Source organism: Alosa sapidissima, chromosome 9 (assembly GCF_018492685.1).
Source record: "Alosa sapidissima isolate fAloSap1 chromosome 9, fAloSap1.pri, whole genome shotgun sequence".
Classification (NCBI taxonomy): domain Eukaryota; kingdom Metazoa; phylum Chordata; class Actinopteri; order Clupeiformes; family Clupeidae; genus Alosa; species Alosa sapidissima.
Genome location: NC_055965.1, coordinates 11,822,987 through 11,845,878, shown reverse-complemented (window position 1 = coordinate 11,845,878; position 22,892 = coordinate 11,822,987). Strand labels below are relative to the sequence as shown.

Here is a 22,892-nt window from a genome sequence, read left to right as displayed (position 1 = left end):
TATTCATTCAGTATACTTTAAGTTCATTGGCTTATTAAATTGAACTACATACAAAGAAGTTCAGTAAGATTGAACAAATGACTGACATATTTGGGGCAGCCGTGTCCTACTGGTTAGCGCTTCGGACTTGTGACCGGAGGGTTGCCGGTTCGAACCCCGACCAGTAAGCGGCTGAAGTGCCCTTGAGCAAAGCACCTAACCCCTCACTGCTCCCCGAGCGCCGCTGTTGTTGCAGACAATGAAAATGAAAAAGAACATTTTACAAAATAACTAGACATGCATTTTCTGAAGGAAATACCAGTGCATGGAAAGTTGCTAAGTAATTAAATATATAATATTCTTAGTTCAAGGTCCAAGTTTGTATGTAAACCATTTATTTAGTAAATACACACAGAAAAATCCTGTAAGAGAGTTAGGAGAGATGAGAAGACATCATTCATGGCATTGAGTGTTAAGAGGAGGAGGTGGGGGGTGTAAAGAGAAAGAAGAAGCTACACAGGAAAAGGGATAAAAGATGGTTGAAAAATGAAGAAATGCCGCAATTGAAAGAGCCATTGCTTTGTATGTGATGATGAGCAGGACTTGATGCAAAAACAGATTAGTCTCTTCTCAAATTTTCTTCAGTTATGCCACTATATCCTACAGAGATCAGGAGCTTGTGTATTTTTATTTACATTTAAACATATTTTATTGAGAGTTGACTAATGTCTGGTGTTCTTTATACAGTATCATCACAGCATAGTGTTCTGTAGACATCACAGTAGATCAGTCTTCCCATACCAAATTTTCCTGCTGAAAATTGCTGCAAATTGGTGAAGCACCTTTACGCCTCGATGTCCACATTTTCTTTGACATGTTTGTGGAGTGGTGCCTCCTCTGTCCGTGTGTGCCAAACCAAAACCTGTGGAATCAGGAAAACAGTTCATAGTAATTATGACGGTCAACAGTAGCCTGACGTCATACTCAAATTCTAGTCAGAATACGAGTCTGAGACTGCTCCATTGGGATGTGATTATGGGGCCTGTTTCAACTGATACAGGGGGTGAGTACAAGGATACAAGGAAGTTTATCGTCACATGCATATAGTTACTGGAAGTAAGAAATGCAGTGAAATTATGTCTGGTGTCAGCCTATTTGTGCCCACCAACAAGGAGCACCCAAGAGCAACTTGAATCCTGTAGGAAGAACACCCAAACCATCCTTCGTCTTCACAAGGGCCTTTACATTGTTTTCTGGTTAAACAGATTGCACTGTCAATATGTTTTACAATGACGAAATCTAAATGTTTGCCTTCTAGCAACAGTGTTTTTGTTAGGGAGAACCGGGATAAATTAAAAACTGTGTACCGTAAGTAAATGTCATTTACAAAGACATCGTACCATAATGAAAGCTAATATTTTGTCACTAGCAACCTACATCTGTCCTTTGTCAAACACAGTTACATTTTCGGCTCTGAACAAAACCATTCAGGAGTTCTCCTGGTCTAACCGCTCTGGTTTCGGCATAGTTGCTCCACAACAAGTCCAGACCGAACTTCCCGACCTCAAATGTTGGCGAGGCTAAGTTTGGCTGGCATCCAGGCTAGGTCAACAGGGCATTAACCAAGCTTTTACAAACGAACTAACTAATTAATTAACAACGAATTCACTTTTACAAACGTTTCCAAAGTTAATATGGTTCTGTGGAATTCTCCCCACATCAACAACTGAAAGCTTTGTCTTGAGTGGACAGTCCCCGAGCAGTGTCCAGAAATCTTACAGAGCACATTTGGTCGCCATGCGATTGCATTAGTACGCTTCTCTTTTCAGATTACCATCAATTATCATGTGACAACACCGGGTCAAATTTGAAGTGTTGAAGATATAAATATGTGAATTACATAATAACCACCTGCTCATAAACATAAGCATAAGCATATACTTGTGTGTACAAGATGATATAAGCAAGAGAAGGAAATGTGCTGAACACAAGATAAACAGCGTAGTAACCGTGGGAGAAATGGGCACACATTAAGCACAACACTAACATGGGAGTGTTAAGGGATATCACGCCAGATAAGCATATAAGGGAACTGGAAGTATTGGTTGTTAGCAAGTCAGATTGCAAGTACAAGTATTAAATTCAGCAGGCTAAATAAACCCTCACACAGAGGAACAAGCAGTGCTTATAATAGGTGTGGATAGGTGTGGTGAAGGCGACCCATCAGCCTCACCTTTGTACAATTGTTTGCTTTGGGTTCGAGATACTCGAGCTTAGTGAGTTTGCTCAGGAAGTCAGACTCCTGCATTCCGTTCCTGGCCCCCTTCAAAATGAAGCGAGCTTCGGGATTGGCCAGGATGAGGTTCAGATTAACTGCAAAGCCTAAGGGAGAGGAGGAAAAAAAGGGATCAATAAAAATGTATATTGTGAAATGTATCTGTCAGAAATAGAAATGCTCCACCTATTACAGAGTTTTTCTGATCTAACAGAGAACAAGGAACATACTTCCTAAAACCCCAATTGTTTCAGTTTGTATGCATTTGTCCAGAACAGATTGGAGTGAAGGCCTGAAACAATCATGACTTATCAAAACTTGCTACTACATTTGCACTATTGTAACATTCGCACTCCTCTTGGATTAGTCATCTTTAATGAAAAGGGCCTGCACAAGGTTTCTGGTGCACAGATATTCACATGACTGGCACAGATGTTCACATCACATGACTGACAATACGTAGACCATTAAATACAGGTAAATCCCTCTATCCTGGTTCTCTGTGTCAATATTTGCCAAAGTATAACAGTTTCTAATATCCAAACATCAGCAAAAAGAAAGGCTCTCTTATTATACAAGGGTGGTGGTAGCATAGTGGGTAAGGAGTTAGAATTCAGTTTCCAGAAAAGCTGTGGGTTCAATTTCCCAGCTGCCACCATTGTGCCCTTCAGCAAGGCGCTTAACCCCAAGTTGCTCTGGGGAGAATGGCCCTTGTAATAATTGACACACAGTATGTTAGTCCCTTTGGATAAAATGAATAGCCAAATGTATGTTAGTCCCTTTGGATAAAATTAATAGCCAAATGAATAATTATAAGTATAATGTGAATAAACCATAAGTGTGACAGATGATGACAGTTTGTAGCCATCATATGACTGCTATATAGGAGCCAGACACATATTCACATTGAGGCACATGCTACCTGAATGTGCACTGCACACAATGACAGACTATCGGCGGCAAAAGTGGTTACCCCAAATCAGACAACGTAATGATGTGGTTCTCAAACTTGTTCCTTAGGGCAGAGCTAGCCCTAGGCAAAGGTTGTATAGGCAGATGCTATCGCTCCATCCGCAGGGGGGAGCCCGAACTGACGTTTCTATTGCGTGGAAAAATTAGTTGATAGCCTACTATATCACTCTAGCAACTGTGTTTGATTGTGGACTTGAAATCAATAATCCATGTTATGTCATTCAGCTATTTATTTACAAATAAAATACCAAAAGCAGATAAAGTACCACTACTGCCTGACCCTGTGTGTTCTACTTCATCATATGAAAAGATTGTCTTCCACTTGTTAGGTTTTTGAACATTTATTTCAACTAATTACATAGAAAACATAATGAATTACATCCACATATTCCTATGCATTATGCACTATTACTGAGACTGAAGCCTAATTACTCTCTTGACAGGCACTCAATTTGACACACTGCCAATAGGTTACAATGTAATGACATTAAAGGTAAATGTATGTCAAAATAATAATCAATATGAACTATTTAAATTGTAATTATGCAGATCCTAAAATACTATAAATTATTAACAAAATATATAACCTTAATATGAATTTTATGTATGAAATACATTCAGTGAGTGTGTTGGGGGGGGGGGGGGGGGATCTTTCAAACAAAGATCAAGATTATTGGCTTATTATCAGTAATCAGTATTAAAACAATCATTTTGGCATTGGGACAACACTATTTTTTGTATTATTATTATTTTTATTCCTGAATTCAGAAACTGATGCATGAGATAGATAGATAGATAGATAGATAGAAATATAGATAGATAGATAGATAGATAGATAGAAATATAGATACACTTCGGACCTGTAATACAATGTTCGGACTTGGTCAATACAATGGGTTATTTAAGAATCAAGGACATTAAGAACATTTCTATCGTCATACAACACATGATTTGCCATCGGAACATTAGTTATTGGAACAGAAAGTATCAAATAATAAGAACTTTAAGAACTAGATAGTGTCAAACAGCATTAGAAGCATCAATTATAAGGAACATCATGAACTAGGCTAAACTTAAATAGAAGTGTAAAATCTTACAGAAACACAGTATCAAATCAAAGGTTAAGGTTCCTCTTTGTCATTTTCCCCTCACAATACCCAAATAAGCCAAATGCCTTCCCAAAAGATGACATCCTGGTAACCCCTCTGGCCACTAATGGGAAAACCTTTAATGTAAATCATAACTGAAGCCCAACGATTAAGGATATTAGTTGGGCTTCGGTTATGATTTTTTGACAGGTGAGAGCTGATAATGATAAAGTGTCTGATAGAGATTTGGTGACCATTGATCGCTGTTTCGGGACATTAAGCCAAATTAAGCAACCTTAAGCCTTTTCCAATAGGCACCAATAAAAAATAGCATTCGTAATCATGCGTTTTGATTATGGCAGGTGTGAGTGTGTTGTTTATGACAAAGAGATGTGTGAGACTTTATGCTGTAGTAGGCTCATTGTAGTCAATGGGGAGGAAATCGCTCAACTAACATCCATAATCTTTAATTTTCGGTTTCGACTTTTTGATTGGTGAAGTATTTTTGACAAGAGCCTGAGAGCAATTTGGTGATGATTGGTTGTTTTTTTACATTAAGCCACGTTAACCTTTTTCAGGATATCCTATGCGTTTTAGAATGTCCCTATATGGAACGTAATTGCGCTTGGATATGTGATTGATCGGTCTACTTTATAGCACTTGCCTGCCATGTCTGTACCGAATCTCCTTCCAGGGAATCCCGTGTACCAGCCCACAACTCTCCCGTCGTGCACCAACGGCCGCTCGTACCAACGAGCGGCTATCAGCCCCACTGGCCACACCGACACATGCTTTGTGTAACGCATCTGGCGAGGAAAACGAAAAGGGTGGGGTGTTGTGTGAGCTTATTAGACGTTTTATACACAGTTCAAAACCAATGCAGTGTGACTTATGCACAAGTTGTCAAAAATCCCCAAATCAGATAATGGAGTTCCAAATCTGCTTGCCAATTCAACTAGCCCACTGAACGAGTATAATGTAGACAACTTAATGTGGGGTTGGAAATTAGCCTAAGCCTTGATTCTCTCTGAATGTTTAACACTCTGCAAAGCGCCATGAAACATGTGTAATGTTTTGGCGCTCTAGGCTATAAGTGAAATTAAATTGAAATTGATGTAGAAGTGTGAACACGAACCTCCTCGAAGAGCTCCAGGTCATATGTGTTGTCATCATCTCCGAAGTACACCACACCAGAGTCAAGGGGTCCCCTGTTCCGCCGAAGCCAGTCCAAGCCGAGGTTTCTCTGTTCGCTCCCTTTGGCCACGCATCCTGACTTGCAATAACCAGGTTTGGAGACATTCAGATGAGTGTACGATATCCGCGAATTTAATAAGAACTTAGCCACCAGGGGCGACTTAAAGTCGGCGTCCTCTACGACGATCCAATGAAGGTTCGGGACCTGGCGCAAGGTGTTGCCCAGTTGGGTCAGGTCGGCCTTTTGCGTTGGTCTCGTATGAGTTGGGGTGATGACGTAGATCACAGGTATGTCCGGCGGTGTCTCCTTGACAGACAAGTGAAGCATCACCGCCATGATGAGACCCCAAGCCAGGAGAATGCAGATGGAACGTCGCGTGGCAAACTTTGTCATTCTAAGCTAGTCTACTAATGTGATGACCAGCGTCTTGGATTAAACCAAATTTTAACAGAACAGTTTCAAGTAAGTCCTTTTCACCTCTCCTTTGTTAGTCTTGGCATCTCTCCCCGGCTCATTCTCTGCTTCTGTTCATAAGAGTGAATTTGTGTCCACGTATATTAACCACATGTTAGTTGCTGTCAGTGTCACCGGCAAATTAGGTATGATGACAACATTTTCAAACCTCCCTAAACTCAAAATTGATCACATGACTAGACAGAGCAGAGAAAATTCCCTTTGCAATGGTACCTGGATTGTGAAAATCAGTTGAGGATTGAGAAAGTTAGGATATGTATAATATCAGTGATTATATTAAAATATTAGGCTAGCCTACAATAGAAATCATGTGACCGGAAATTCATACTATTCACATGTTTTGCTGGTAACTTCTTCATTTTATCAGATATTTGCAATGGAATTTGAACAGAAGGTAGATTTTTGTTAGTTCTTTCAAATGAAATCATTAAAATGTACCATTCTAATTAGAATGGGCATCAGACTCACTGTACCTCACTAAAAACAACTATAATTAATAGCCTAAGCATTCATTCATATTCAAAAACATTTATTTGACAAAACAAAGACAAAACAATACACATCAATTGTTAATTCATGTGTTCAATTTACCCTTTTTCCTCCTCAAGATATGAACAATTTAATTTTACTTTTCTTCAGTTCACATATTCCTTTTTTTCATACTAACAATGAATGATCAGTACAACAAATATACAAGTTCTCTGTGTGATTGTGCAGACTTGAGAGTTAGTTCAGACAGGCTATTGCACAACCAAGTCATCTAAGATGATATCTGCTGCCATCGCATAGATGTATCAAATTCATAGCCCTCCTCGCTCACGGACCAATAGCCAACAGTGTACAGTATTTCTTTTTTTAGCATGAAAAGTTTCAATTTTTCCATTGAAAATGACCCTGTTGCCATCCAAATCCCACGCATGACATACAAATGCCCCCACCCCTCTGCCACCCAATAACTCCTTGATCAAGCTCATTTTCTCCTCTTGTGAGCTCTGGAAACGCTTCCTCAATTTTGTCTGCACCTAATTCTTCAATCTTTTTCTCCAACACTTTCCGTTCTTGTTGGCTTCTTTTTCTTTCTTTTGTGGCTTGGCGTTTGTGTAATTCCTCCTGCAGCTCTCCTTGCTTCTTCCTCCTCTTGATGACCACTTCTTGCTCTTTCTTGTCTAAACTGTCTAAGTGTTCAACGGTCTTGTTTTTCTGCGCTCTCATTTTGCATGACATGTAACAGATGGTGGCATTTTGGTGCCTTCTCCTTTAATGCGCTGAACATTCCCATCCCTCAGCGTCCATGTTGTGTGATCTTGCAGAGGTTGTCTCTTGTTTTATTTTCTCTGTTACGTTCCATGTATCAACAAAGTATTGCCGATACTGTCTTTCAAGTACGGAAATGACCGCTCTCAGACCGCCTTCCATCATTTGAGTGAACATGACCATGTCTTTTGGTGGTTGTTGCAATTTCTGAAGGATTTTGTCTGAAGCATTCAACTGATTTCCGAAGTAGTCTGTTGTGCGAGTGAGGAATTCATCGGGTGAGCATAGTTGATCTTTCAGATTCTGTACAGTTTCTTTAATAATTTCAATACCTTGAATGTGATCAGTTTGGTCATCTGCTCCAGTGTAGAATTTGGTCATCCAGGGTCCAGTCAGCAATTTCCCAAGCAACCCCAGAACTTGCATTTCGACCTGTCCAGCAGTAGAGTCGAAGTCTTCGAGTATGCAAGCACGAAGGCCTCCACAGGATGTTCCTCCACAGAGATATGACTTCAGTGCAGAATGGTGACTTGAGAATATCCCACATGTGGAAAAGAATGTGCAGCCGATTACCTCTGTAGCGTGGTATGAGGCTGAGAGGGAGATTTTTGTTATTCAAAAAGATCTTAAAGCCACGAGGGTCACCCTTGCCATCCATGTACCTCATTTTATTAATCTCAACTACAATGTTGGACTCTTTCTATGGAAGAATATCTGACTCAAAAGTTTTGTACGTGTGTATCACGTTTTGAAACTGTAGACATTATTTGTAACTGTAAAAATGATCTGTACAAGTAATTGTCAATATCACAAATATGCGCTACACTTACAAATCTATTCTACGGGTACGGATCGGTTTTACAGCTACAAATCATCCTACAGTTAAAAATATTTTACAATTACAAATATATTCTACAATTACACATCAATATTCTACGCACAAAAAGCTGCTCTACAGTTACAAATCTTTTCTACAGGTGTACAGACTTTTGCACCACCTTAGGGATGAAAAGTGTCTCATATGTATTGTGTGTGTGTGTAACAGGATTTGTAACTGTAAAAATGATTTGTGATTTAACAAAAAAATAACACGAACAATTTTATGTATTACTCATATGTCGTTCACTTACAAATATATTCCACAGGTATGAAATATTCCACAGTTGCTGTCTTTCAATTACGAAACTATTCTGCCATTACAAATCTCTGCTGCTCGCACAAGTATTTTCTACAAGTATACAAATCATTTTGAGACTGTTCTGGCGCTTCCTGTTGAATAGCCAATGGCGGTCCTCAGGTTTGGCTAGCCAACCATGAATCTCAGTTCACTAACCAATCACAGAGCAGGAGCAGCGCCGTCGTTGTCTTTGGGTGCAACCAGAGCCATATAAAGGTAGAGTCAAAGATTCTATAGTTAACTAAGATGAATCATAAGACGATTCACCAATGGAACGAAATGGCACTAGTTCCGGACTCCTAAATAGGCGTGTCAAAACATAAACTTTTCTCTGAATAAGCAATAATAACATATACATATAATTTTGTATACTATTTTACAGTCATTGTTTGTGTGTGATGCCAATGAAACACTCTTTCGGACACGAAATGAATAATTTCATTTCCCCCGTTAACCGAGCTAGCTAGCTAGCTAGCTAACGTTAGCACAGTAAATGGAAAGTGAATGGGAATGTTCGCTAGCTAGCTAGCAGCTAAGAACTTTGGTTAAACTTATATATTGTTGCAAACAAACCTGAAATAACATATGTTCAGCAACTTTGTGGTAGTCTACTAGTTCTAGCAAAAAATATGTTAGGTTAGTTTATCAACTATCTCTGTGTCTAGAGCCTCTGAGAACAGGTGGCTGTGCACCAGAGCTTTGAGGAGACAGTGACAGATCACGAACAAAGCTATTTTTGTCTTTATTTGTTTCGTTGGAAAAAACAATTTCAATGTCGGATTGTTAGAGAGACATGTGGCTTCTAGAAATTGGGTTCAAAACTTACGCTGAATGTAGGCCGGGCTAAGGGATTGGTCATATTCTGTGAAAATGTTCATTTCTCCCATAGGAATACATAGACACTGGACCTCCCGCTAGACTCCTAAATGGGCGTGACAGCTTTGAACCCCACGTCACAACGTGCCAGAATTTACCCTCTTATGAATCGTCTTGCTTTATCAACCGTCTCTGGTAGAGTTGCGACAATGGGTGTTCAAAATTCGTTAAGGTCACGTGGTTCATGTAAACTTCAAATAGTTCCCGGAAGTGATTGACAATGGATTAGAATGCATTAAATAGGCTACTGTTCAATGATAGACAGAGCCACGATTTTGGTTAATTGACAGTCAATAAATGCATTGATATACAATATTTATAACACAGTGTAATTATTGTGTAAACTATGTAGTTATCCTACCATTACAACAATATTAAATTAAATTCCAGACCTTATATCTTAGCCTGCTATATAAGGTGACGTTTTTTTCCGCCCTTTTACGTATGTGTCACTTAATATTAATTTCTGTACAAAAGAAGAGATTCTTTAGAAAACGCTATTGCACCCACCCCATAAGTGTATCTAAATTATCGCTATATAAAATAAATGACCTCGTACAGTGACTCGAAAAGCTGTAAACATTGTTTTTGAGACTGCGTGTAGCTTACAAAAGCGCATGGAGCTCCTGTGAAATTTTGATTGCAACGAGAAACTGTAACACAGCTAGTCTAACATTACTTGTTTGAGCTTTCTACCCCGCGTTTCCTCTGGTAGTCACTGATCTGAGCTAATGAGCGAATTACCTAGCCAAGCCTAGCCTATCGTCGCGGCAGAATAAAAAAAGTTTAAAAGTTTTTTAACATCTCCAGTGTAATGGTGGGCATTCTAAGTTAACCGTAGCATTAGACCTACCTATTTAGTAACCCCATGGTAATGCGAGTGATCATAATAAAATATAAAACGTGACATGTAAGTCCTTCGATAAATAACCAGGATATGAACTCATAAACATGAACAGCATTTTGTCATCGTTTGTCATTCACCGTGCTGTGAACAGCAGATGCTAGGCTAAAGAGCTTGAGATTCAGACAGGTGAGCACCTGGAAATGGTGTGCAATGTGTCAGAAAATAGCAATTTGATCAGTGATCATGCATCATCAGCGCAAGCTTGGTTTGAAACTTTCTGGGGATGGGGATTTTACACGATCCTTCATCACTGGGCTAGCCATCACTGGGCTACGCAGTAGTTGGGCTGATTACTGAGTGTCTATTGGCCCGATTGGGGTTTGATTTCTTTTACTGTCTATGGGTTTGATGGGCTACTGCCAGTTTTCGAATCAATCTCGGCAGACGGATTTCATACAGTGTGTGGCCCGATACTTCAGGAACGAACACTGATCAGTATCGCGGCTGTTGGCGGCAAAAATGAAACATTTAGCGACAGCCGGACGCTAAACGTACATGGCCCAATTCTGTAAAGTGACTGTCGGCCCATTACAAGTGGAAGAGCCACGAGCAGAGCAACTGTTCAGTTTGAAACCAGCAGGACGGCGCGAAACTGTCTCGTTTTGGACACTGCCTGTGGTAAGTAACATGCAACTTTACCTTTACCTGTTATTGCATGTAAATCATTATGAATGTACGTAGGCTTATTATTGCAGACAAAGTTTAACAAGTAGCATAACAAGAATGGGTGTTTCAATCTAACCCCCTTGACGATGACGAAGCTAGCGGTAACATACGTTATGATTTCTTAGCCTACTTTGTTTGTTAACGTCAGTGTTGGTGGTCAAAAACGTTCAGTGCTGTAACGTTAGCTATACTTGCATAATTATGTGGTTTTCAAAGAAAAGTGTGATCTAATCATTTTAGAAATAGCTTAGCAGTTAACCAGTATTGCATGACTTAGAATATAGCGATTGGTAATTGGGCATTTCATCGTTATCTATCCAACTTCAGGCACTAGGCAGGCAGGACTGAGACTGTATGCCTTAAGAGAGTGTGTGTGTGCGAGAGAGAGAGATGGTAGCAGGGTGGGTCCTGTCCTGGTCATGTAAAGCTCATCAAAATCTGTATTTTAAGGTCGTTCTGTATTTTGTACTGAGGGATTGTTTATGATCATGTAATCATTTTGAACACATATACTTCCATTAACCTAACGTTACTGTGACTTTTTTTTTTAATGTACACCTCAGAATCCAGGCCACACTGACCAGAGACCTGCCTGCACTCCTTTGGATGAAGAAGGCTACCCGTGTATACATGTGTGAACCATTTCTTGTGTTGGAAAAACAGGAGAATAAGTAATATGTTTTTGTTTAGATGAGCCAAATCATAGGAATCAGCTTTCATCTAGGCCTGTGTTTTGTGATGTGTCATTTTTAGATGCTTTTGGTTTGCCTCATCCATTATGTCAGCAAAGAACAGGAGTGGGCAGGAAACATGCGCTGTTGAAAACATGGCCAACCAACTGGAGCACCCACAAGGCTCTTGTGAAGGAAGTCCACAAGCCTTTGTGCTTCAGGTCTGTATGTGTTGACAAATATGTCTTGCTCTTGGTGATTGTTAAATGCTGATATATTACCAATGACAATCACACAATGTCAATTTTGCCCAAAATAACTACCAGGGAGGTGTTACCAAGACAGCTGCAGAGTGGCAAGACTGGGCTTTAGTAATATTTTGTCAGACAGTAAAGGATAAATAGTTTAATGATTTTTTCTTTTCTTTTGAAATGACATGCTGTCCATGCATCTCAAATTGAAGGATGGATGGAAAGAACTCTTTGATCAACCCCCACAGAGAGCTGAGGTGGCTATCAGTAAGTATATTTGAGTGGACAAACAGAACTTCTCTGACAGATGACATGTTGAAATCTTGCTTTAGACCTCATAATGATCTTATAATATTCTTTTATACCTAAATGCAGTTTGGAGACACCCCCGGCTGGTAGTGCTGCTGAAGCTGGTGGAGGCAACAATGAAGCGGCAACAGAAAGAGAAGGCAGGTGGCAAAGGTTGCTGCTATTGAAAAATACTTTGAGAGTGAGTATGTGTGCATGTATGTAGCTGGGTAGGTCATGGTACATGGTACAAAAATACAGAATTTAAAGCACTAGCACAACACTTAACTCACAACCCACAACTACTGACAATGGAATTACTCTTTTAGAGTGAGTGAGTGAGGGAGAGAGATAGAATATTTCTGTAAATGTTTAATGTTAATTTAGAATAATTTATTTCTTTGAATCATTATACAGTTTTAAAATGTTTAATTGTTTGTGCTTTTGTATATGAAAGAAGTCGATTGTTGTAGATAAAAGTAGATTGTATATTTTAACTTGTTTAATGTCTAAAGTGTATATATGTAAAAGCTTGTATAATTTTTAAATGTTTGTTTTATTTGCAAGGTTGTGTTTGTCAAACTTGTTAATAAAAGTAGCTTGTGCTTTTAATTACTAGTTCTGGATTTGTGTTTATTTTCAAGTACTTTTGGTAGTTAATGGGCCACATGTGGCCCGGGGACCCAGCCAACACTCAGTCAGATCAGTTTTATAGTGCGTGGGCCAGTACAGGCCCAGAGGCCCAGCCGACACTCAGCCAACACTCAGTCAGATCAGTTTTATAGTGTGTGGGCCAGTACAGGCCCAGAGGCCCAGCCGACACTCAGCCAACACTCAGTTATATAGTGTGTGGGCCAGACCTGGGCCAACAGAATGTATGACACTCATTTCACAATGTGTGGGCCACACCTGGGCCAACAGAAACAATAAGAGTCATTTCACAGTGTGTGGGCCACACCTGGGCCAACAGTTCCAATAAGAGTCATTTTATAGTGTGTGGGCCAGACCTGGGCCAACAGAAACAATGAGAGTCATTTTGCAGTGTGTGGGCCACATCTGGGCCAGAGGAAATTCTTTGTGTCAGTTATCAGTAACTGGGCCATTGTTGGGCCGGAGGCAGCCAGAACTGGGCCAACACTCACAAAACCCTGAGGCAAGGTAGTGGGCCAGAGGTGGGCCGGTCAAATTTTGCTATCTGGGTTGTTGCGCTTTCAAATGAGTTTGAGCGTTAGGCTCAAGAGAGTTAGGCTACTTCCCATCCTCCAAAGATCCACGGCAAACCAATGAGTGGGTCCGCAACCCATTTGTCAATATCCCGAATAGTCCTAACTTGTCAGCGCAGGAGGAAGAGCAGTTGATCGAAATTGCAAATGACGGTGGTCTTAAGAGTGTGTATGAGGAAACCTCTCTGGCTGGTTTTTGGATCAAAACCAATGCAGAATATCCCGAGATAGCCGTAAAAGCGCTGAAAACGTTGCTACCACTTCCCACCACGTATCTATGCGAGGCCGGGTTTTCTGCAATGACTGCAACTAAGACCAAATTGCGCAATCGACTGGACATTTCAAACACACTGAGGGTGTCACTGTCTTCCATCACCTCCAGATGGATACTTCTTGTTGCAGGGAAACAAGCACAGGGCTCCCACTGATTATATTCGTAATGCACGTTTAGTTCCCATGTTTTGTTCCCATATTTTGTTAAGCATGTTCACACTTGATATATGTAGCTTCAAGTTGTTCAATTTTCCTAGTTCATATTGTTCAATTTTCCCTTCTTCAAGTTCACGTTTTTCACATTTTTAAGAGTTCGTTACCTTCACTGTTCATACATAACTGGAGCTGAGTTTTCAAGTAATGCATGCACAACACATATGGAACCCGGTCCGTGAAAAAATAAAATAGGAATCAAACCGGTCCATGGTACATAAAAGGTTGGGGGCCCCTGTACCTTCTCCTCCATTAGGTGTCCTAATATCACCCAGAAAGAGCAAAATCGGCAAGTGGAATCCAAGTACCCCTGGCTGCAGCTTGCAGATCGGGGCTGGGCTCAATGTGGGGCGGAGCGCAACGTTGAGCTCAGCCCAACATCAGCTCGTCATTCCCCGTCCTCTCTGTGTCCGTCTTTACCCGGACTCAGAGTTCAATTTTTCTCACGGAACAATGCTTCACTCTAAAAAAACGTTCCCTCCTTGGACTACTGCCCACGTTAATCATGTCCCTTCCCCCCTAGCCTTCTAGAATCTGTACACCATCGGCGTTTCTTGGGTAATCTAAGTAATCTAAGTAAGCTACGCTATAAAGATCATTCCAGTCTGCATAAACATAGGCCTATGGCAATAACATCAATGCATTTCATCTCTAGCCTATCGGTATTTTCTTTAATAGTTTAGTAGCCTGTGCGAGTCCCAAAGGGAACATGCAACAATAATATAATATAATACTATAATATTGGCCTCTATATAGCCTAGCCTTTTGTTTATGTGCATGTTTTTAATTAACAGCGGCATGTAGGCCTGTTAAAACCTTGACGCAGCCATAAAAAAGTGCGGTACAGTTGTAACAGTATAGCGTCATTAATGTAACAGCTCTTAAATCTTGAATCCTGCTGGCTTAAACAAAGAGCTTCTGTTTTCATATAAAATCAACAAAAAAGTCCAAATGTATGACTGTTAAAGCTAATTTATTGCATTAGCCATTGCAGACCATATGTCACAGTGTTATGATAGCTGACCTTTATGCTTATTTTTGTCCACTTGATAAAACCAGTAAATTTAGTTGATAAACTGCTTATTTCTTACATGTCTGAAGCATTTGGTCCAACAGGATATTTCAAGTTGCTCTGTTAACTTTAATTTGGTGTGATCGCGGCACAAAAATCAAAATCCATAACTCGCAATCAGAAGTGTTGCGCGAACAAATCAGTTCATTTTGCCATAGAGACGGGTTACAACTGACCCGCACAGGTCATGTTTTTATTTCATTTAATTGCATTTGCTATGACTATATAAATGGCACTCATGTTAACTTGAAACAGAGGGACTGAAGATATGAATGACATGATTGAAGTCCACACGCTCAAATTTCACGAAGCAAACTTAAACAAACAGTTGCGATGCTTGAATGTTGCACCTTTTTATCTCTGGTCGTATTAAGTAGACCATTCATGTTTGGATGGCTGTAAGAATTACATGCTATGATCTTTCCGTAGCTACACCATATCTTGAGAATAAAACAATGATACATTTGTACCGCTGTTACAATTGTAGGCTATTAGTTCTCCCCTACGCATTATAGGCCTACCCAGTAGGCCTAGGCCCTACTGTTAACAAGCGTCAACCTCCGTGTTTTTTTCTCTTGTAGTTTAGAAAATGCTTTTATAGATTTAAGCATTCTTCTTTGAGATTATGTTGAGAAATATAACTTGGACAGTAGGAAACAAAGGCCCTACGGACATTGTCAGCGTGAGAAGACGTGCTGAAGGTGGGCTGAGCTCAACGTTGCGCTCCGCCCCACATTGAGCCCAGCTCCGATCTGCAAGCTGCAGCCAGTGGCTTCTCGTGGAATCTGCTATGCAACTATCACAACACTAGTACAAAACAACACTAGAGGGCGCAATGTGCCCAAAGATCATGCAAAGTAATTTTAAAGAAGCCCTCAACAGAGAGGGGGAAAAAATCCGATTTACATCATTCATTAGCTTCTATTTAGCTCTTTACCAGCCATGCATAAAACAAAGATCTAAATTCTAAAAAGAGACACCAATTTCATTAATTCGTTCAATTTAACCAAGACCACTGAGTTAAAGTAGCCTACAAACATCTGTATCATGAAGGTTGACTTTTGGTATACAACCCCTTCCAGTTGGGGGGCGTGGTAGCCTAAGCGAGATTGAAAAATATGATTAATTATTTCTCATTTTAAAAGTAAATTATTTATTCGTCATTTGCAGCGGGTACCTGTCAGACATTGGTAAGTTAATGTATCACTATGGAATGCCTTGCGGAAATACTGGCCTTAATATGACTTGACACTCGTCCCTATAATTGGTCGGTGAAGTTATTTTGTATTCTTTTTTTATATCCTGCGTTCAAATCCTGATGTTCTGGAATCAGATCAGTGAGGAGTTGAGCCGAGGTATAGTGACTCACCCAACTGTTCTTGTCTGAGAATTTGAATTAAATCGAAGCAGCACTTTAAAGTCGTCAATAGGCCTAGTCACTGTCTCACGCGCACGCACACAGAGAGAGAGAGAGAGAAAGAGAGAGAGACAGACGAGGCAGCTTTCAATAACCCAGTCGATTTAAAAGAGTGCTATTAATGGGTGCTGTCCATGGTACTGGACGTCCAGCAGTCGGGAATTAAGATGCCCGTGTGTAGGCTTTACGTTGGATATGGTCATGGAACAAGAACTGCTGAAGTCAGCCTTTCTGGCTGGGCCAGCCCTTTCGTGCCGAAAGGTCAGATAAAGGGACTCCACCAAACCGTATTTGGATCTTTGCAGAACTGTCCACGCATATACTTGTGCGACACATGGACAGCTAAGGTGGGAGTTACGCCCCTTACCTCGTATGAGTAAGCGCGCCCACGTCTGGAGAGGGTACGTGCCCGCGCAGCTGCAGTCCCATTGACTGTTCCATTCCTCTCAGCGGCGGCAGTTACAGTAGCCGCGCCGATGAGAGAGAGAGAGGAGGAGCAGAGAGAGAGAGGGGAGCTCGACGCGGACTCCGCCTTACCCGTTGTCCATCGCCGAACCCCAGTCAGGTGGAAGGGACATCACGGTTCGTGCTGCTAATGCCGGAGTCCCGCTGTTTGCGTCGTCTCTTCTCCTAAAGATGGGTTTCCCGTAACCGGAGGTGGAGGGGAGAGGCGGGGGTGGGGGAAGCGAGAGATGAAAGGAGGAAGGGAAATAAAGACGACCAGACACATAAGCACAAATCGTGGGTGCCAGCGACCATGAGAGGTTTGCACTATTCCCAAGAAGCACCGCTACATCCGCGGATCATGTCGTGAGGTGTGGCCGCCGACGCTTCGGATACTGCCAGTAGACACTCCGAGGAGGGCGAACGAAAATGTCCGCCTCAGTGGGGCCCCAGGGCGGTCCTCGCCCACCCACCGCGCCCGCACAATCCATGCCGGATATGCCGGACCTAAGTCACCTCACGGAGGAGGAGAGGAAAATCATCATGGCAGTGATGGTTCGGCAAAAGGAGGAAGAGGATAAGGAACAAGCCATGTTAAAGTAAGGGTAGCACCTCTTTCCATTTCACGGACACCCACCCCTACCCTACCCTACCCAACCCAGTCTGCCATCCATTCATAACTGTATGGTTTGTGTCCGGAGGACAACCGAGCAGGATTCGCCTTATTCAAGTCTCTTTTCCCCATATGTTGTCAGTACATCTGACCGTAGACTTCTCACTGATTTGCGCCCCAACATTGCCAACCACTGTCTTTTGTCAACCATATAGCCTTGAGCGTTTTAACCCGCTAATATGATCTTGCGCTGGCTTTGAAGATCGCAGGGGGGTACCTTAGATGGGCATAGGGCTAGATTTAGCGCTGTTAGGGGGCACTGACAGGATATCTGCGTTCGTTGTATCCAATTAATACATACAACACAATACATGAACACAGTTACACGCATTGGTCGTTATTTGTGATATGGAAACTGGGCTTAGCTGACATACGTCTGGGTTCGTGGGGCATCTCCTTGGGCGAGAGCGAGGGATTGAGTTACTTGGGCTCGGCTGGGGTAGGAAGCGTGATAATGAATAAGGGAGTTGGATGGAGTCGAGCCGGTTACAGGTGCAGAGATTCGGGGTGTGACAGTGAGGGAGATGTATGAATCATAGCTTCCTCACGACTCGCCCTCTTCTTTCTCTACATGCTCTCTCTCTCTTTCTTTCTCTCTCTCTCACACACACACACACACCACGGTAACTGACGTCCTCAGCCGTTGTCATAATCTAATGGTCGGGCCTGCACACACACACACACACACACACACATGCGTGGCACACGCGCGGCCTCCACGACACGACGCATGAAAATTAGAATGAACACCGCACTGGTTGATGGCAGAGATGAGCTCATCACATCTGCCAATACTTGCTGTCTCTTCAAACGAGTAGGCTATGGCAAGCGGCGAGAGGAAGTATTAAAAGACTACACTTCCCACGATAAATCCGCGGTGCGTGCTGAGAGTGCCGGGTGTGGTTCCCACTGGCAGTATGTGATCGCCGGTGTAGATCAAGGTTTGTTGAAAACGAGCTAATTACAGCCTAGCGATGTATATCTGGCGAGGCACTGCGCGTGCAGCTTTGTGTTGTCTTCCCTGCCCGAGGTGAAATCACCACGTTTAAACCTTGTGTCATCGTCATGAATGAATAATCTGTTAGCGAATGAATAATCTGAATAGGGTTGCCACCGGAAATAGAATCTAAACATAATAGCAGTTTCATATAGGCTGCTCCGAGGTATTCTCGTTGGACATCACATATATGAAAGTGTTTGATATGTGTGGTGGTGGCATTACATATATCATGACTATAGAAACGACACCTCATATATAAATTGTATCATTGTCATAGCAGAATATGTGGTATGGTCTGTATTGTAAAAGGCACATATGTCTCCATTGTCTTCTTGTCAGTTAACTCTGGTTCAGGCTCCATTGGAGAGGGACACAGGTCCCACCGGGGCTCTTTGGCAGGTTCAGCACAGCAGACACAGCCATCACATCCCCATCACCCCCTAAAACAAATGGTCCACTGGCACAAAGCTAGTGTCACCATCCAACAGACAGACTGCATGGCCGTGCACTGATACAAGCTAACAGACCACAAAGCAGACAGACATTAAATCTCCACTCTATTACTTTCACAACACAGGCCATGTCAATATACACAGACGAGTGACTGTAGCGCTGTCAGACTCTTAATTGTTCTGGTGTTCCACTGGAAACATTTCTACCCTGACAAGCCCGTTAGAAAGAACCAAAACCTCCCACAGCTTATTTAGACAGGACTAGAGGGACTTGGCTGTCAGTGGATCTCTATTCATCACCCAGTGTGGCTTTATGCAGAGAAAGTCAGACTCACTGAAGCTTTAAATCATTCTGGGATGTGATGGGCACTATCTTGTTGTTAAATGGTCATCACACTAAATACATTAAAGTGCTATTTCGGGTGCTGAATATTTCAAATTCTAAACATTTTGTCCCTCTGAGAAAAAAAAGGTGTCTTCAAGAGTTCTTTGTATGATTGCTTGCGTTATAGAACATAAGAAGGGGTTTTCCCCTCCACTATTGCACTGAGGGCTTAAGGGGTTCCATTGTGGCTGCAAGCCAATGGAGAATAACTAAGAAAAAAATGAGACCAGATGTACCCTGGTGAAAGTATCCTGGAAAAAGATTGATATCCAGACTCATTGCACATTCCCTCATTTATGATTTTCCCCTCTGATAAGCTAGTGGTCATTTAAATGTTTTACTATATTTATTTATAAGCCAGTGCAATTGTAAATATTTTGTATTATATTAATTTATGATTAGAGCATTTTAAAGTTGAATAATGTAGAAAATCAAAAAATGGTCGCACTCCAAAATCGTTTCCTTTTAGGGGTAACAAATGTTTCGGCCTTGTGGCCTTTGTCAGAAGTTGAATAATGTCTAATCCTGAGACTCCAACACGAACCCTTTACTAGTACATTCCTTTCCATGGATGAACATTGTTGTTGTAGGAGGGAAGCTGTTTTTAGCTTTGATCTTCAGTTCCTCGAACCTTGAGCTCCTGTTTTCGTTGCTCGACACCTACACAAACACGTGAGTCTTGTGGATCCATGGACTACCGCAACACTTGACTCAACACTAGCTCCCTCTGCTTTTCACATACACACATACAGTCTGTTAGAGTCAGTCTGTTTCAGAATTAGCCTTCCAGCCATCCTCTAGACAGATCATTCTGTTTGGCAGGTGATTGCTCCATGGAGATGCTCCATGTGACCTGTGGGATCTGTGCAGCTGTAGCAGGCCAATCAAGGGAGCTGATATGGTGGCGATTACCATGGCAAAATGTGTCCTTCAGTGTGTGTGTGTGTGTGTGTGTCCATCAGGATAATACTGGACCATGGACCATGGGAATGAGCACCTGCCCAAACAAACTTTATGTTTGACCGATAGTGTGTTCAGATTGAGGGCTGGAACACTGCAGATCAGTACATACAGGCACTCAGATGCACAACACCCTACCCACCTCCATCACACACACACACACACAGACCCCCCCCCCCCCAACACACACTCTCTCTCTCTCTCTCTCTCTCTCTCTCTCTCTCTCTCTCTCTCTCTCTCTCTGTCATTGTGTCTGTTTATGTACAACATTGTCATTGTGTCTGTTTATGATGCAGGTCACTTATATGACTTGTTGATGAAAATTCTACATTGGTGTACGTCTGGGCAATATTACATCTGTTAATAAGTACCTTCAACGACTTACTGCCTGCTGATGTCCTATTATCACAGCCATCACTAATATACTTTTCACTTTGTTAGCTTACTCACCAACTAAGAATAAAACACATCATGCTAACGTCATTAGCGCTCCATGTTCCCGCGCAGGCCATCCATGACTGGCTCCATGCCGCCTTATGGAAGTGCCCGGCAGTCACTCTAATGAGACGCCCGCTCCTCGCCGCGGTCCGCCCATGGGTGTTCTCCAGGCGAGTCACACACGGGTGGCACACTCTGATGGGAGCGGTGGGGACGCATGTCGGGCAGGACATCCCTCAAGCCTGGCAACCCCACGGCCGCTCCCACTGCGGGAGAGGGGTTACCCAGAGAGAGAGAGAGAGAGAAGGAGGGAGAGGCCTTCTGCCTTGCTGGAATTTTTAGGCTTTCACTGAAGTTCTGTGTGAAATATGAATGAGGAGAAAGAGAGAGAGTACACCAGCTAATGTGTGTGTGTGTGTGTGTGTGTGAGAGAGAGAGAGAGATAGACAGAGACAGAGAAAGACTTGAGGTTCGCTAAGAGTAGGTAAAGAGAGAATGGCTATGGGAGTAGTGGTCAGTCCATCGTCTCCACAGCAGGTACCGTGGAGTTCCGTAGGCTTCCGTACTCTGGTCCAGGCACTCCAGCCAACCTCCTCACCTCAGACAGGGCAGAGCTCCAGAGACCTCTGGTGAACACAGGGGGAATCCGCCGGCCCCTCTCCCCCACACACACATCCCCGCCACGGGACAGAGAGAACCCGAACTCAGGGCAGCTGTGGAGGGCTCTCAGCGCTCTGACATTTGCAGGGTAGAAGACTGTCATGAGCGCATATGGGGAGGTGGTAGCGTAGTGGCTAAGGAGCTGGGCTAGCATGCAGTAGCCTGAAAAGCTGTGGTTTCAATTCCCAGCTTCCAGTTCCCTGCAACTTACCCCGAGTCGCTCTGTAAAGAATGGCCCTTTTAATATAATTGTAAAGTTACTTAATGTAGAGTTGCTTTGGATAAAAGCGACTGCTAGATTAATAAATGTAAATGAATATACTGTGTTCAAAAATGAACTGGAAGACGGAGTGAGAGTAAGACGCCAGGTTTCAGGAGAGCTTGACCCGTCTGAATCTCATCTTCTCTCATCTCCATGCCCAGATTAGATAGTTATGTTGGAATATCCCCACAAATTCCCCAGTTAGTGTTGGGAAGAGGAGCAATGTGTAATGGAGTAATTATTGGCATATCTTATTTTTATCATTTCACTTCAAGACACCAAATTTTCTTTTTGTCTCCTGAGCCCAAACGTGTCCAATTAAATTGCTGTGAAATGAATTAATATATTTTCTATTTACATGTGGACATTTGAAAGACACAAAGCATGAACATACACGCCAGCTCCGCCCTGGTTTGAGATCTGTCTTGCTTGTCTGTTCTGAGCTTGTGATTGACAGGCGTGTTCCATTGCTGTTTGTGACACCATTGCTGTTGGTGACTGTAACTGTTCTCCACGGAAACTCTCGAGCCATCCTGACTGGTCATTCCTGCTGGTCATTTAACAGCCCGTGCTGAGTAAAGGCCCGTCCTTAACGCTGCACAGAACGGCCTGGCCAGTACAGACATGTAATAGATTTAACACAGATCAGATTTCTTTCTACATTTTATAAGTGAGCCATAGAACAATTCTGTACTACGTAATAGTGTTAAAATTACGACAGCAATACAGTTAATCTTATGCAGTATATACCATTGTATAAATCTTAATTTGCTAATACAGCTAGACAATAACCTTAGCACAGAATGTAAAAAGCTGGAAGCTCACTTCCATTGATGAGGGTAGTCCCCTGCCATGCAATCTGTGTGTGTGCGTGTGTGTGTGTGCATGTGTGTGCGTGTGTGTGTAGAGGTGGAAATGATGCAAAAGGGCATGTGGGTGTATGTTGTAGGCAGTCTATTTTAATAAAGAGTTTTAAAACAACATGAAAAATATGGTCTTGATCTGGATATGATTATGTAAAGACAAACAAAATGATTTGATCCGTTCCTTCTCAGCTTGTGTTGAAATAGAGAGAAGGTTTCAAGGTTTCTGGGAGAGAGAGAGAGAGAAAAAAAAACATTGACACTGAATTATGGAACAGTGCTCAGAATAGCTCACGGTTGGAAACAGTTCCTGAAATATTTAAAAATTCAGATCCTTGGCTCCTGTTGATGCTCCATATCTATGTTGAGTCCAGATTATTTATATAAATACATTCTGGACTCAATTTCTGTTATTGTAAGGTCATCTTATTGCTAAATGTGTGTGTGTGTGTGTGTGTGTGTGTGTGTGTGTGGTGTGTGTGTG

The 22,892-nt window shown here is 42.0% G+C and overlaps 1 protein-coding gene and 1 long non-coding RNA gene across 2 annotated transcripts; one reads left to right on the top strand and one right to left on the bottom strand.

The window, feature by feature from the left end:
* Positions 1-357: 357 nt before the first annotated feature.
* On the bottom strand, positions 358-6,444 carry LOC121719171 (galactosylgalactosylxylosylprotein 3-beta-glucuronosyltransferase 2-like). Its single transcript, XM_042104606.1, has 4 exons — positions 5,450-6,444; positions 4,979-5,120; positions 2,213-2,361; positions 358-901 (listed from the first exon to the last, which is right to left on the bottom strand). The coding sequence occupies exons 1-4, from the start codon at positions 5,900-5,902 to the stop codon at positions 824-826; spliced, it is 822 nt and encodes a 273-aa protein (XP_041960540.1). The 5' UTR covers positions 5,903-6,444; the 3' UTR covers positions 358-823.
* A 4,046-nt stretch (positions 6,445-10,490) lies between these two features.
* On the top strand, positions 10,491-12,561 carry LOC121719229. The gene is made up of 4 exons (XR_006034196.1): positions 10,491-10,815; positions 11,427-11,755; positions 11,998-12,052; positions 12,161-12,561. It is a non-coding gene; the product is annotated as an uncharacterized LOC121719229 (long non-coding RNA).
* The last annotated feature ends 10,331 nt before the right edge of the window (positions 12,562-22,892 follow it).

Bases quoted from the DNA above. Each gene is read 5' to 3' on its own strand.
- LOC121719171 (XM_042104606.1), bottom strand. From the start codon at position 5,902: ATGACAAAGTTTGCCACGCGACGTTCCATCTGCATTCTCCTGGCTTGG. The intron at 2,362-4,978 runs GCAAGTGCTATA...CCTCTCCCTTAG, and splicing joins ATTCGGTACAGACATGGCAG to GCTTTGCAGTTAATCTGAAC. The intron at 902-2,212 runs GTGAGGCTGATG...CTGATTCCACAG, and splicing joins AAGCAAACAATTGTACAAAG to GTTTTGGTTTGGCACACACG.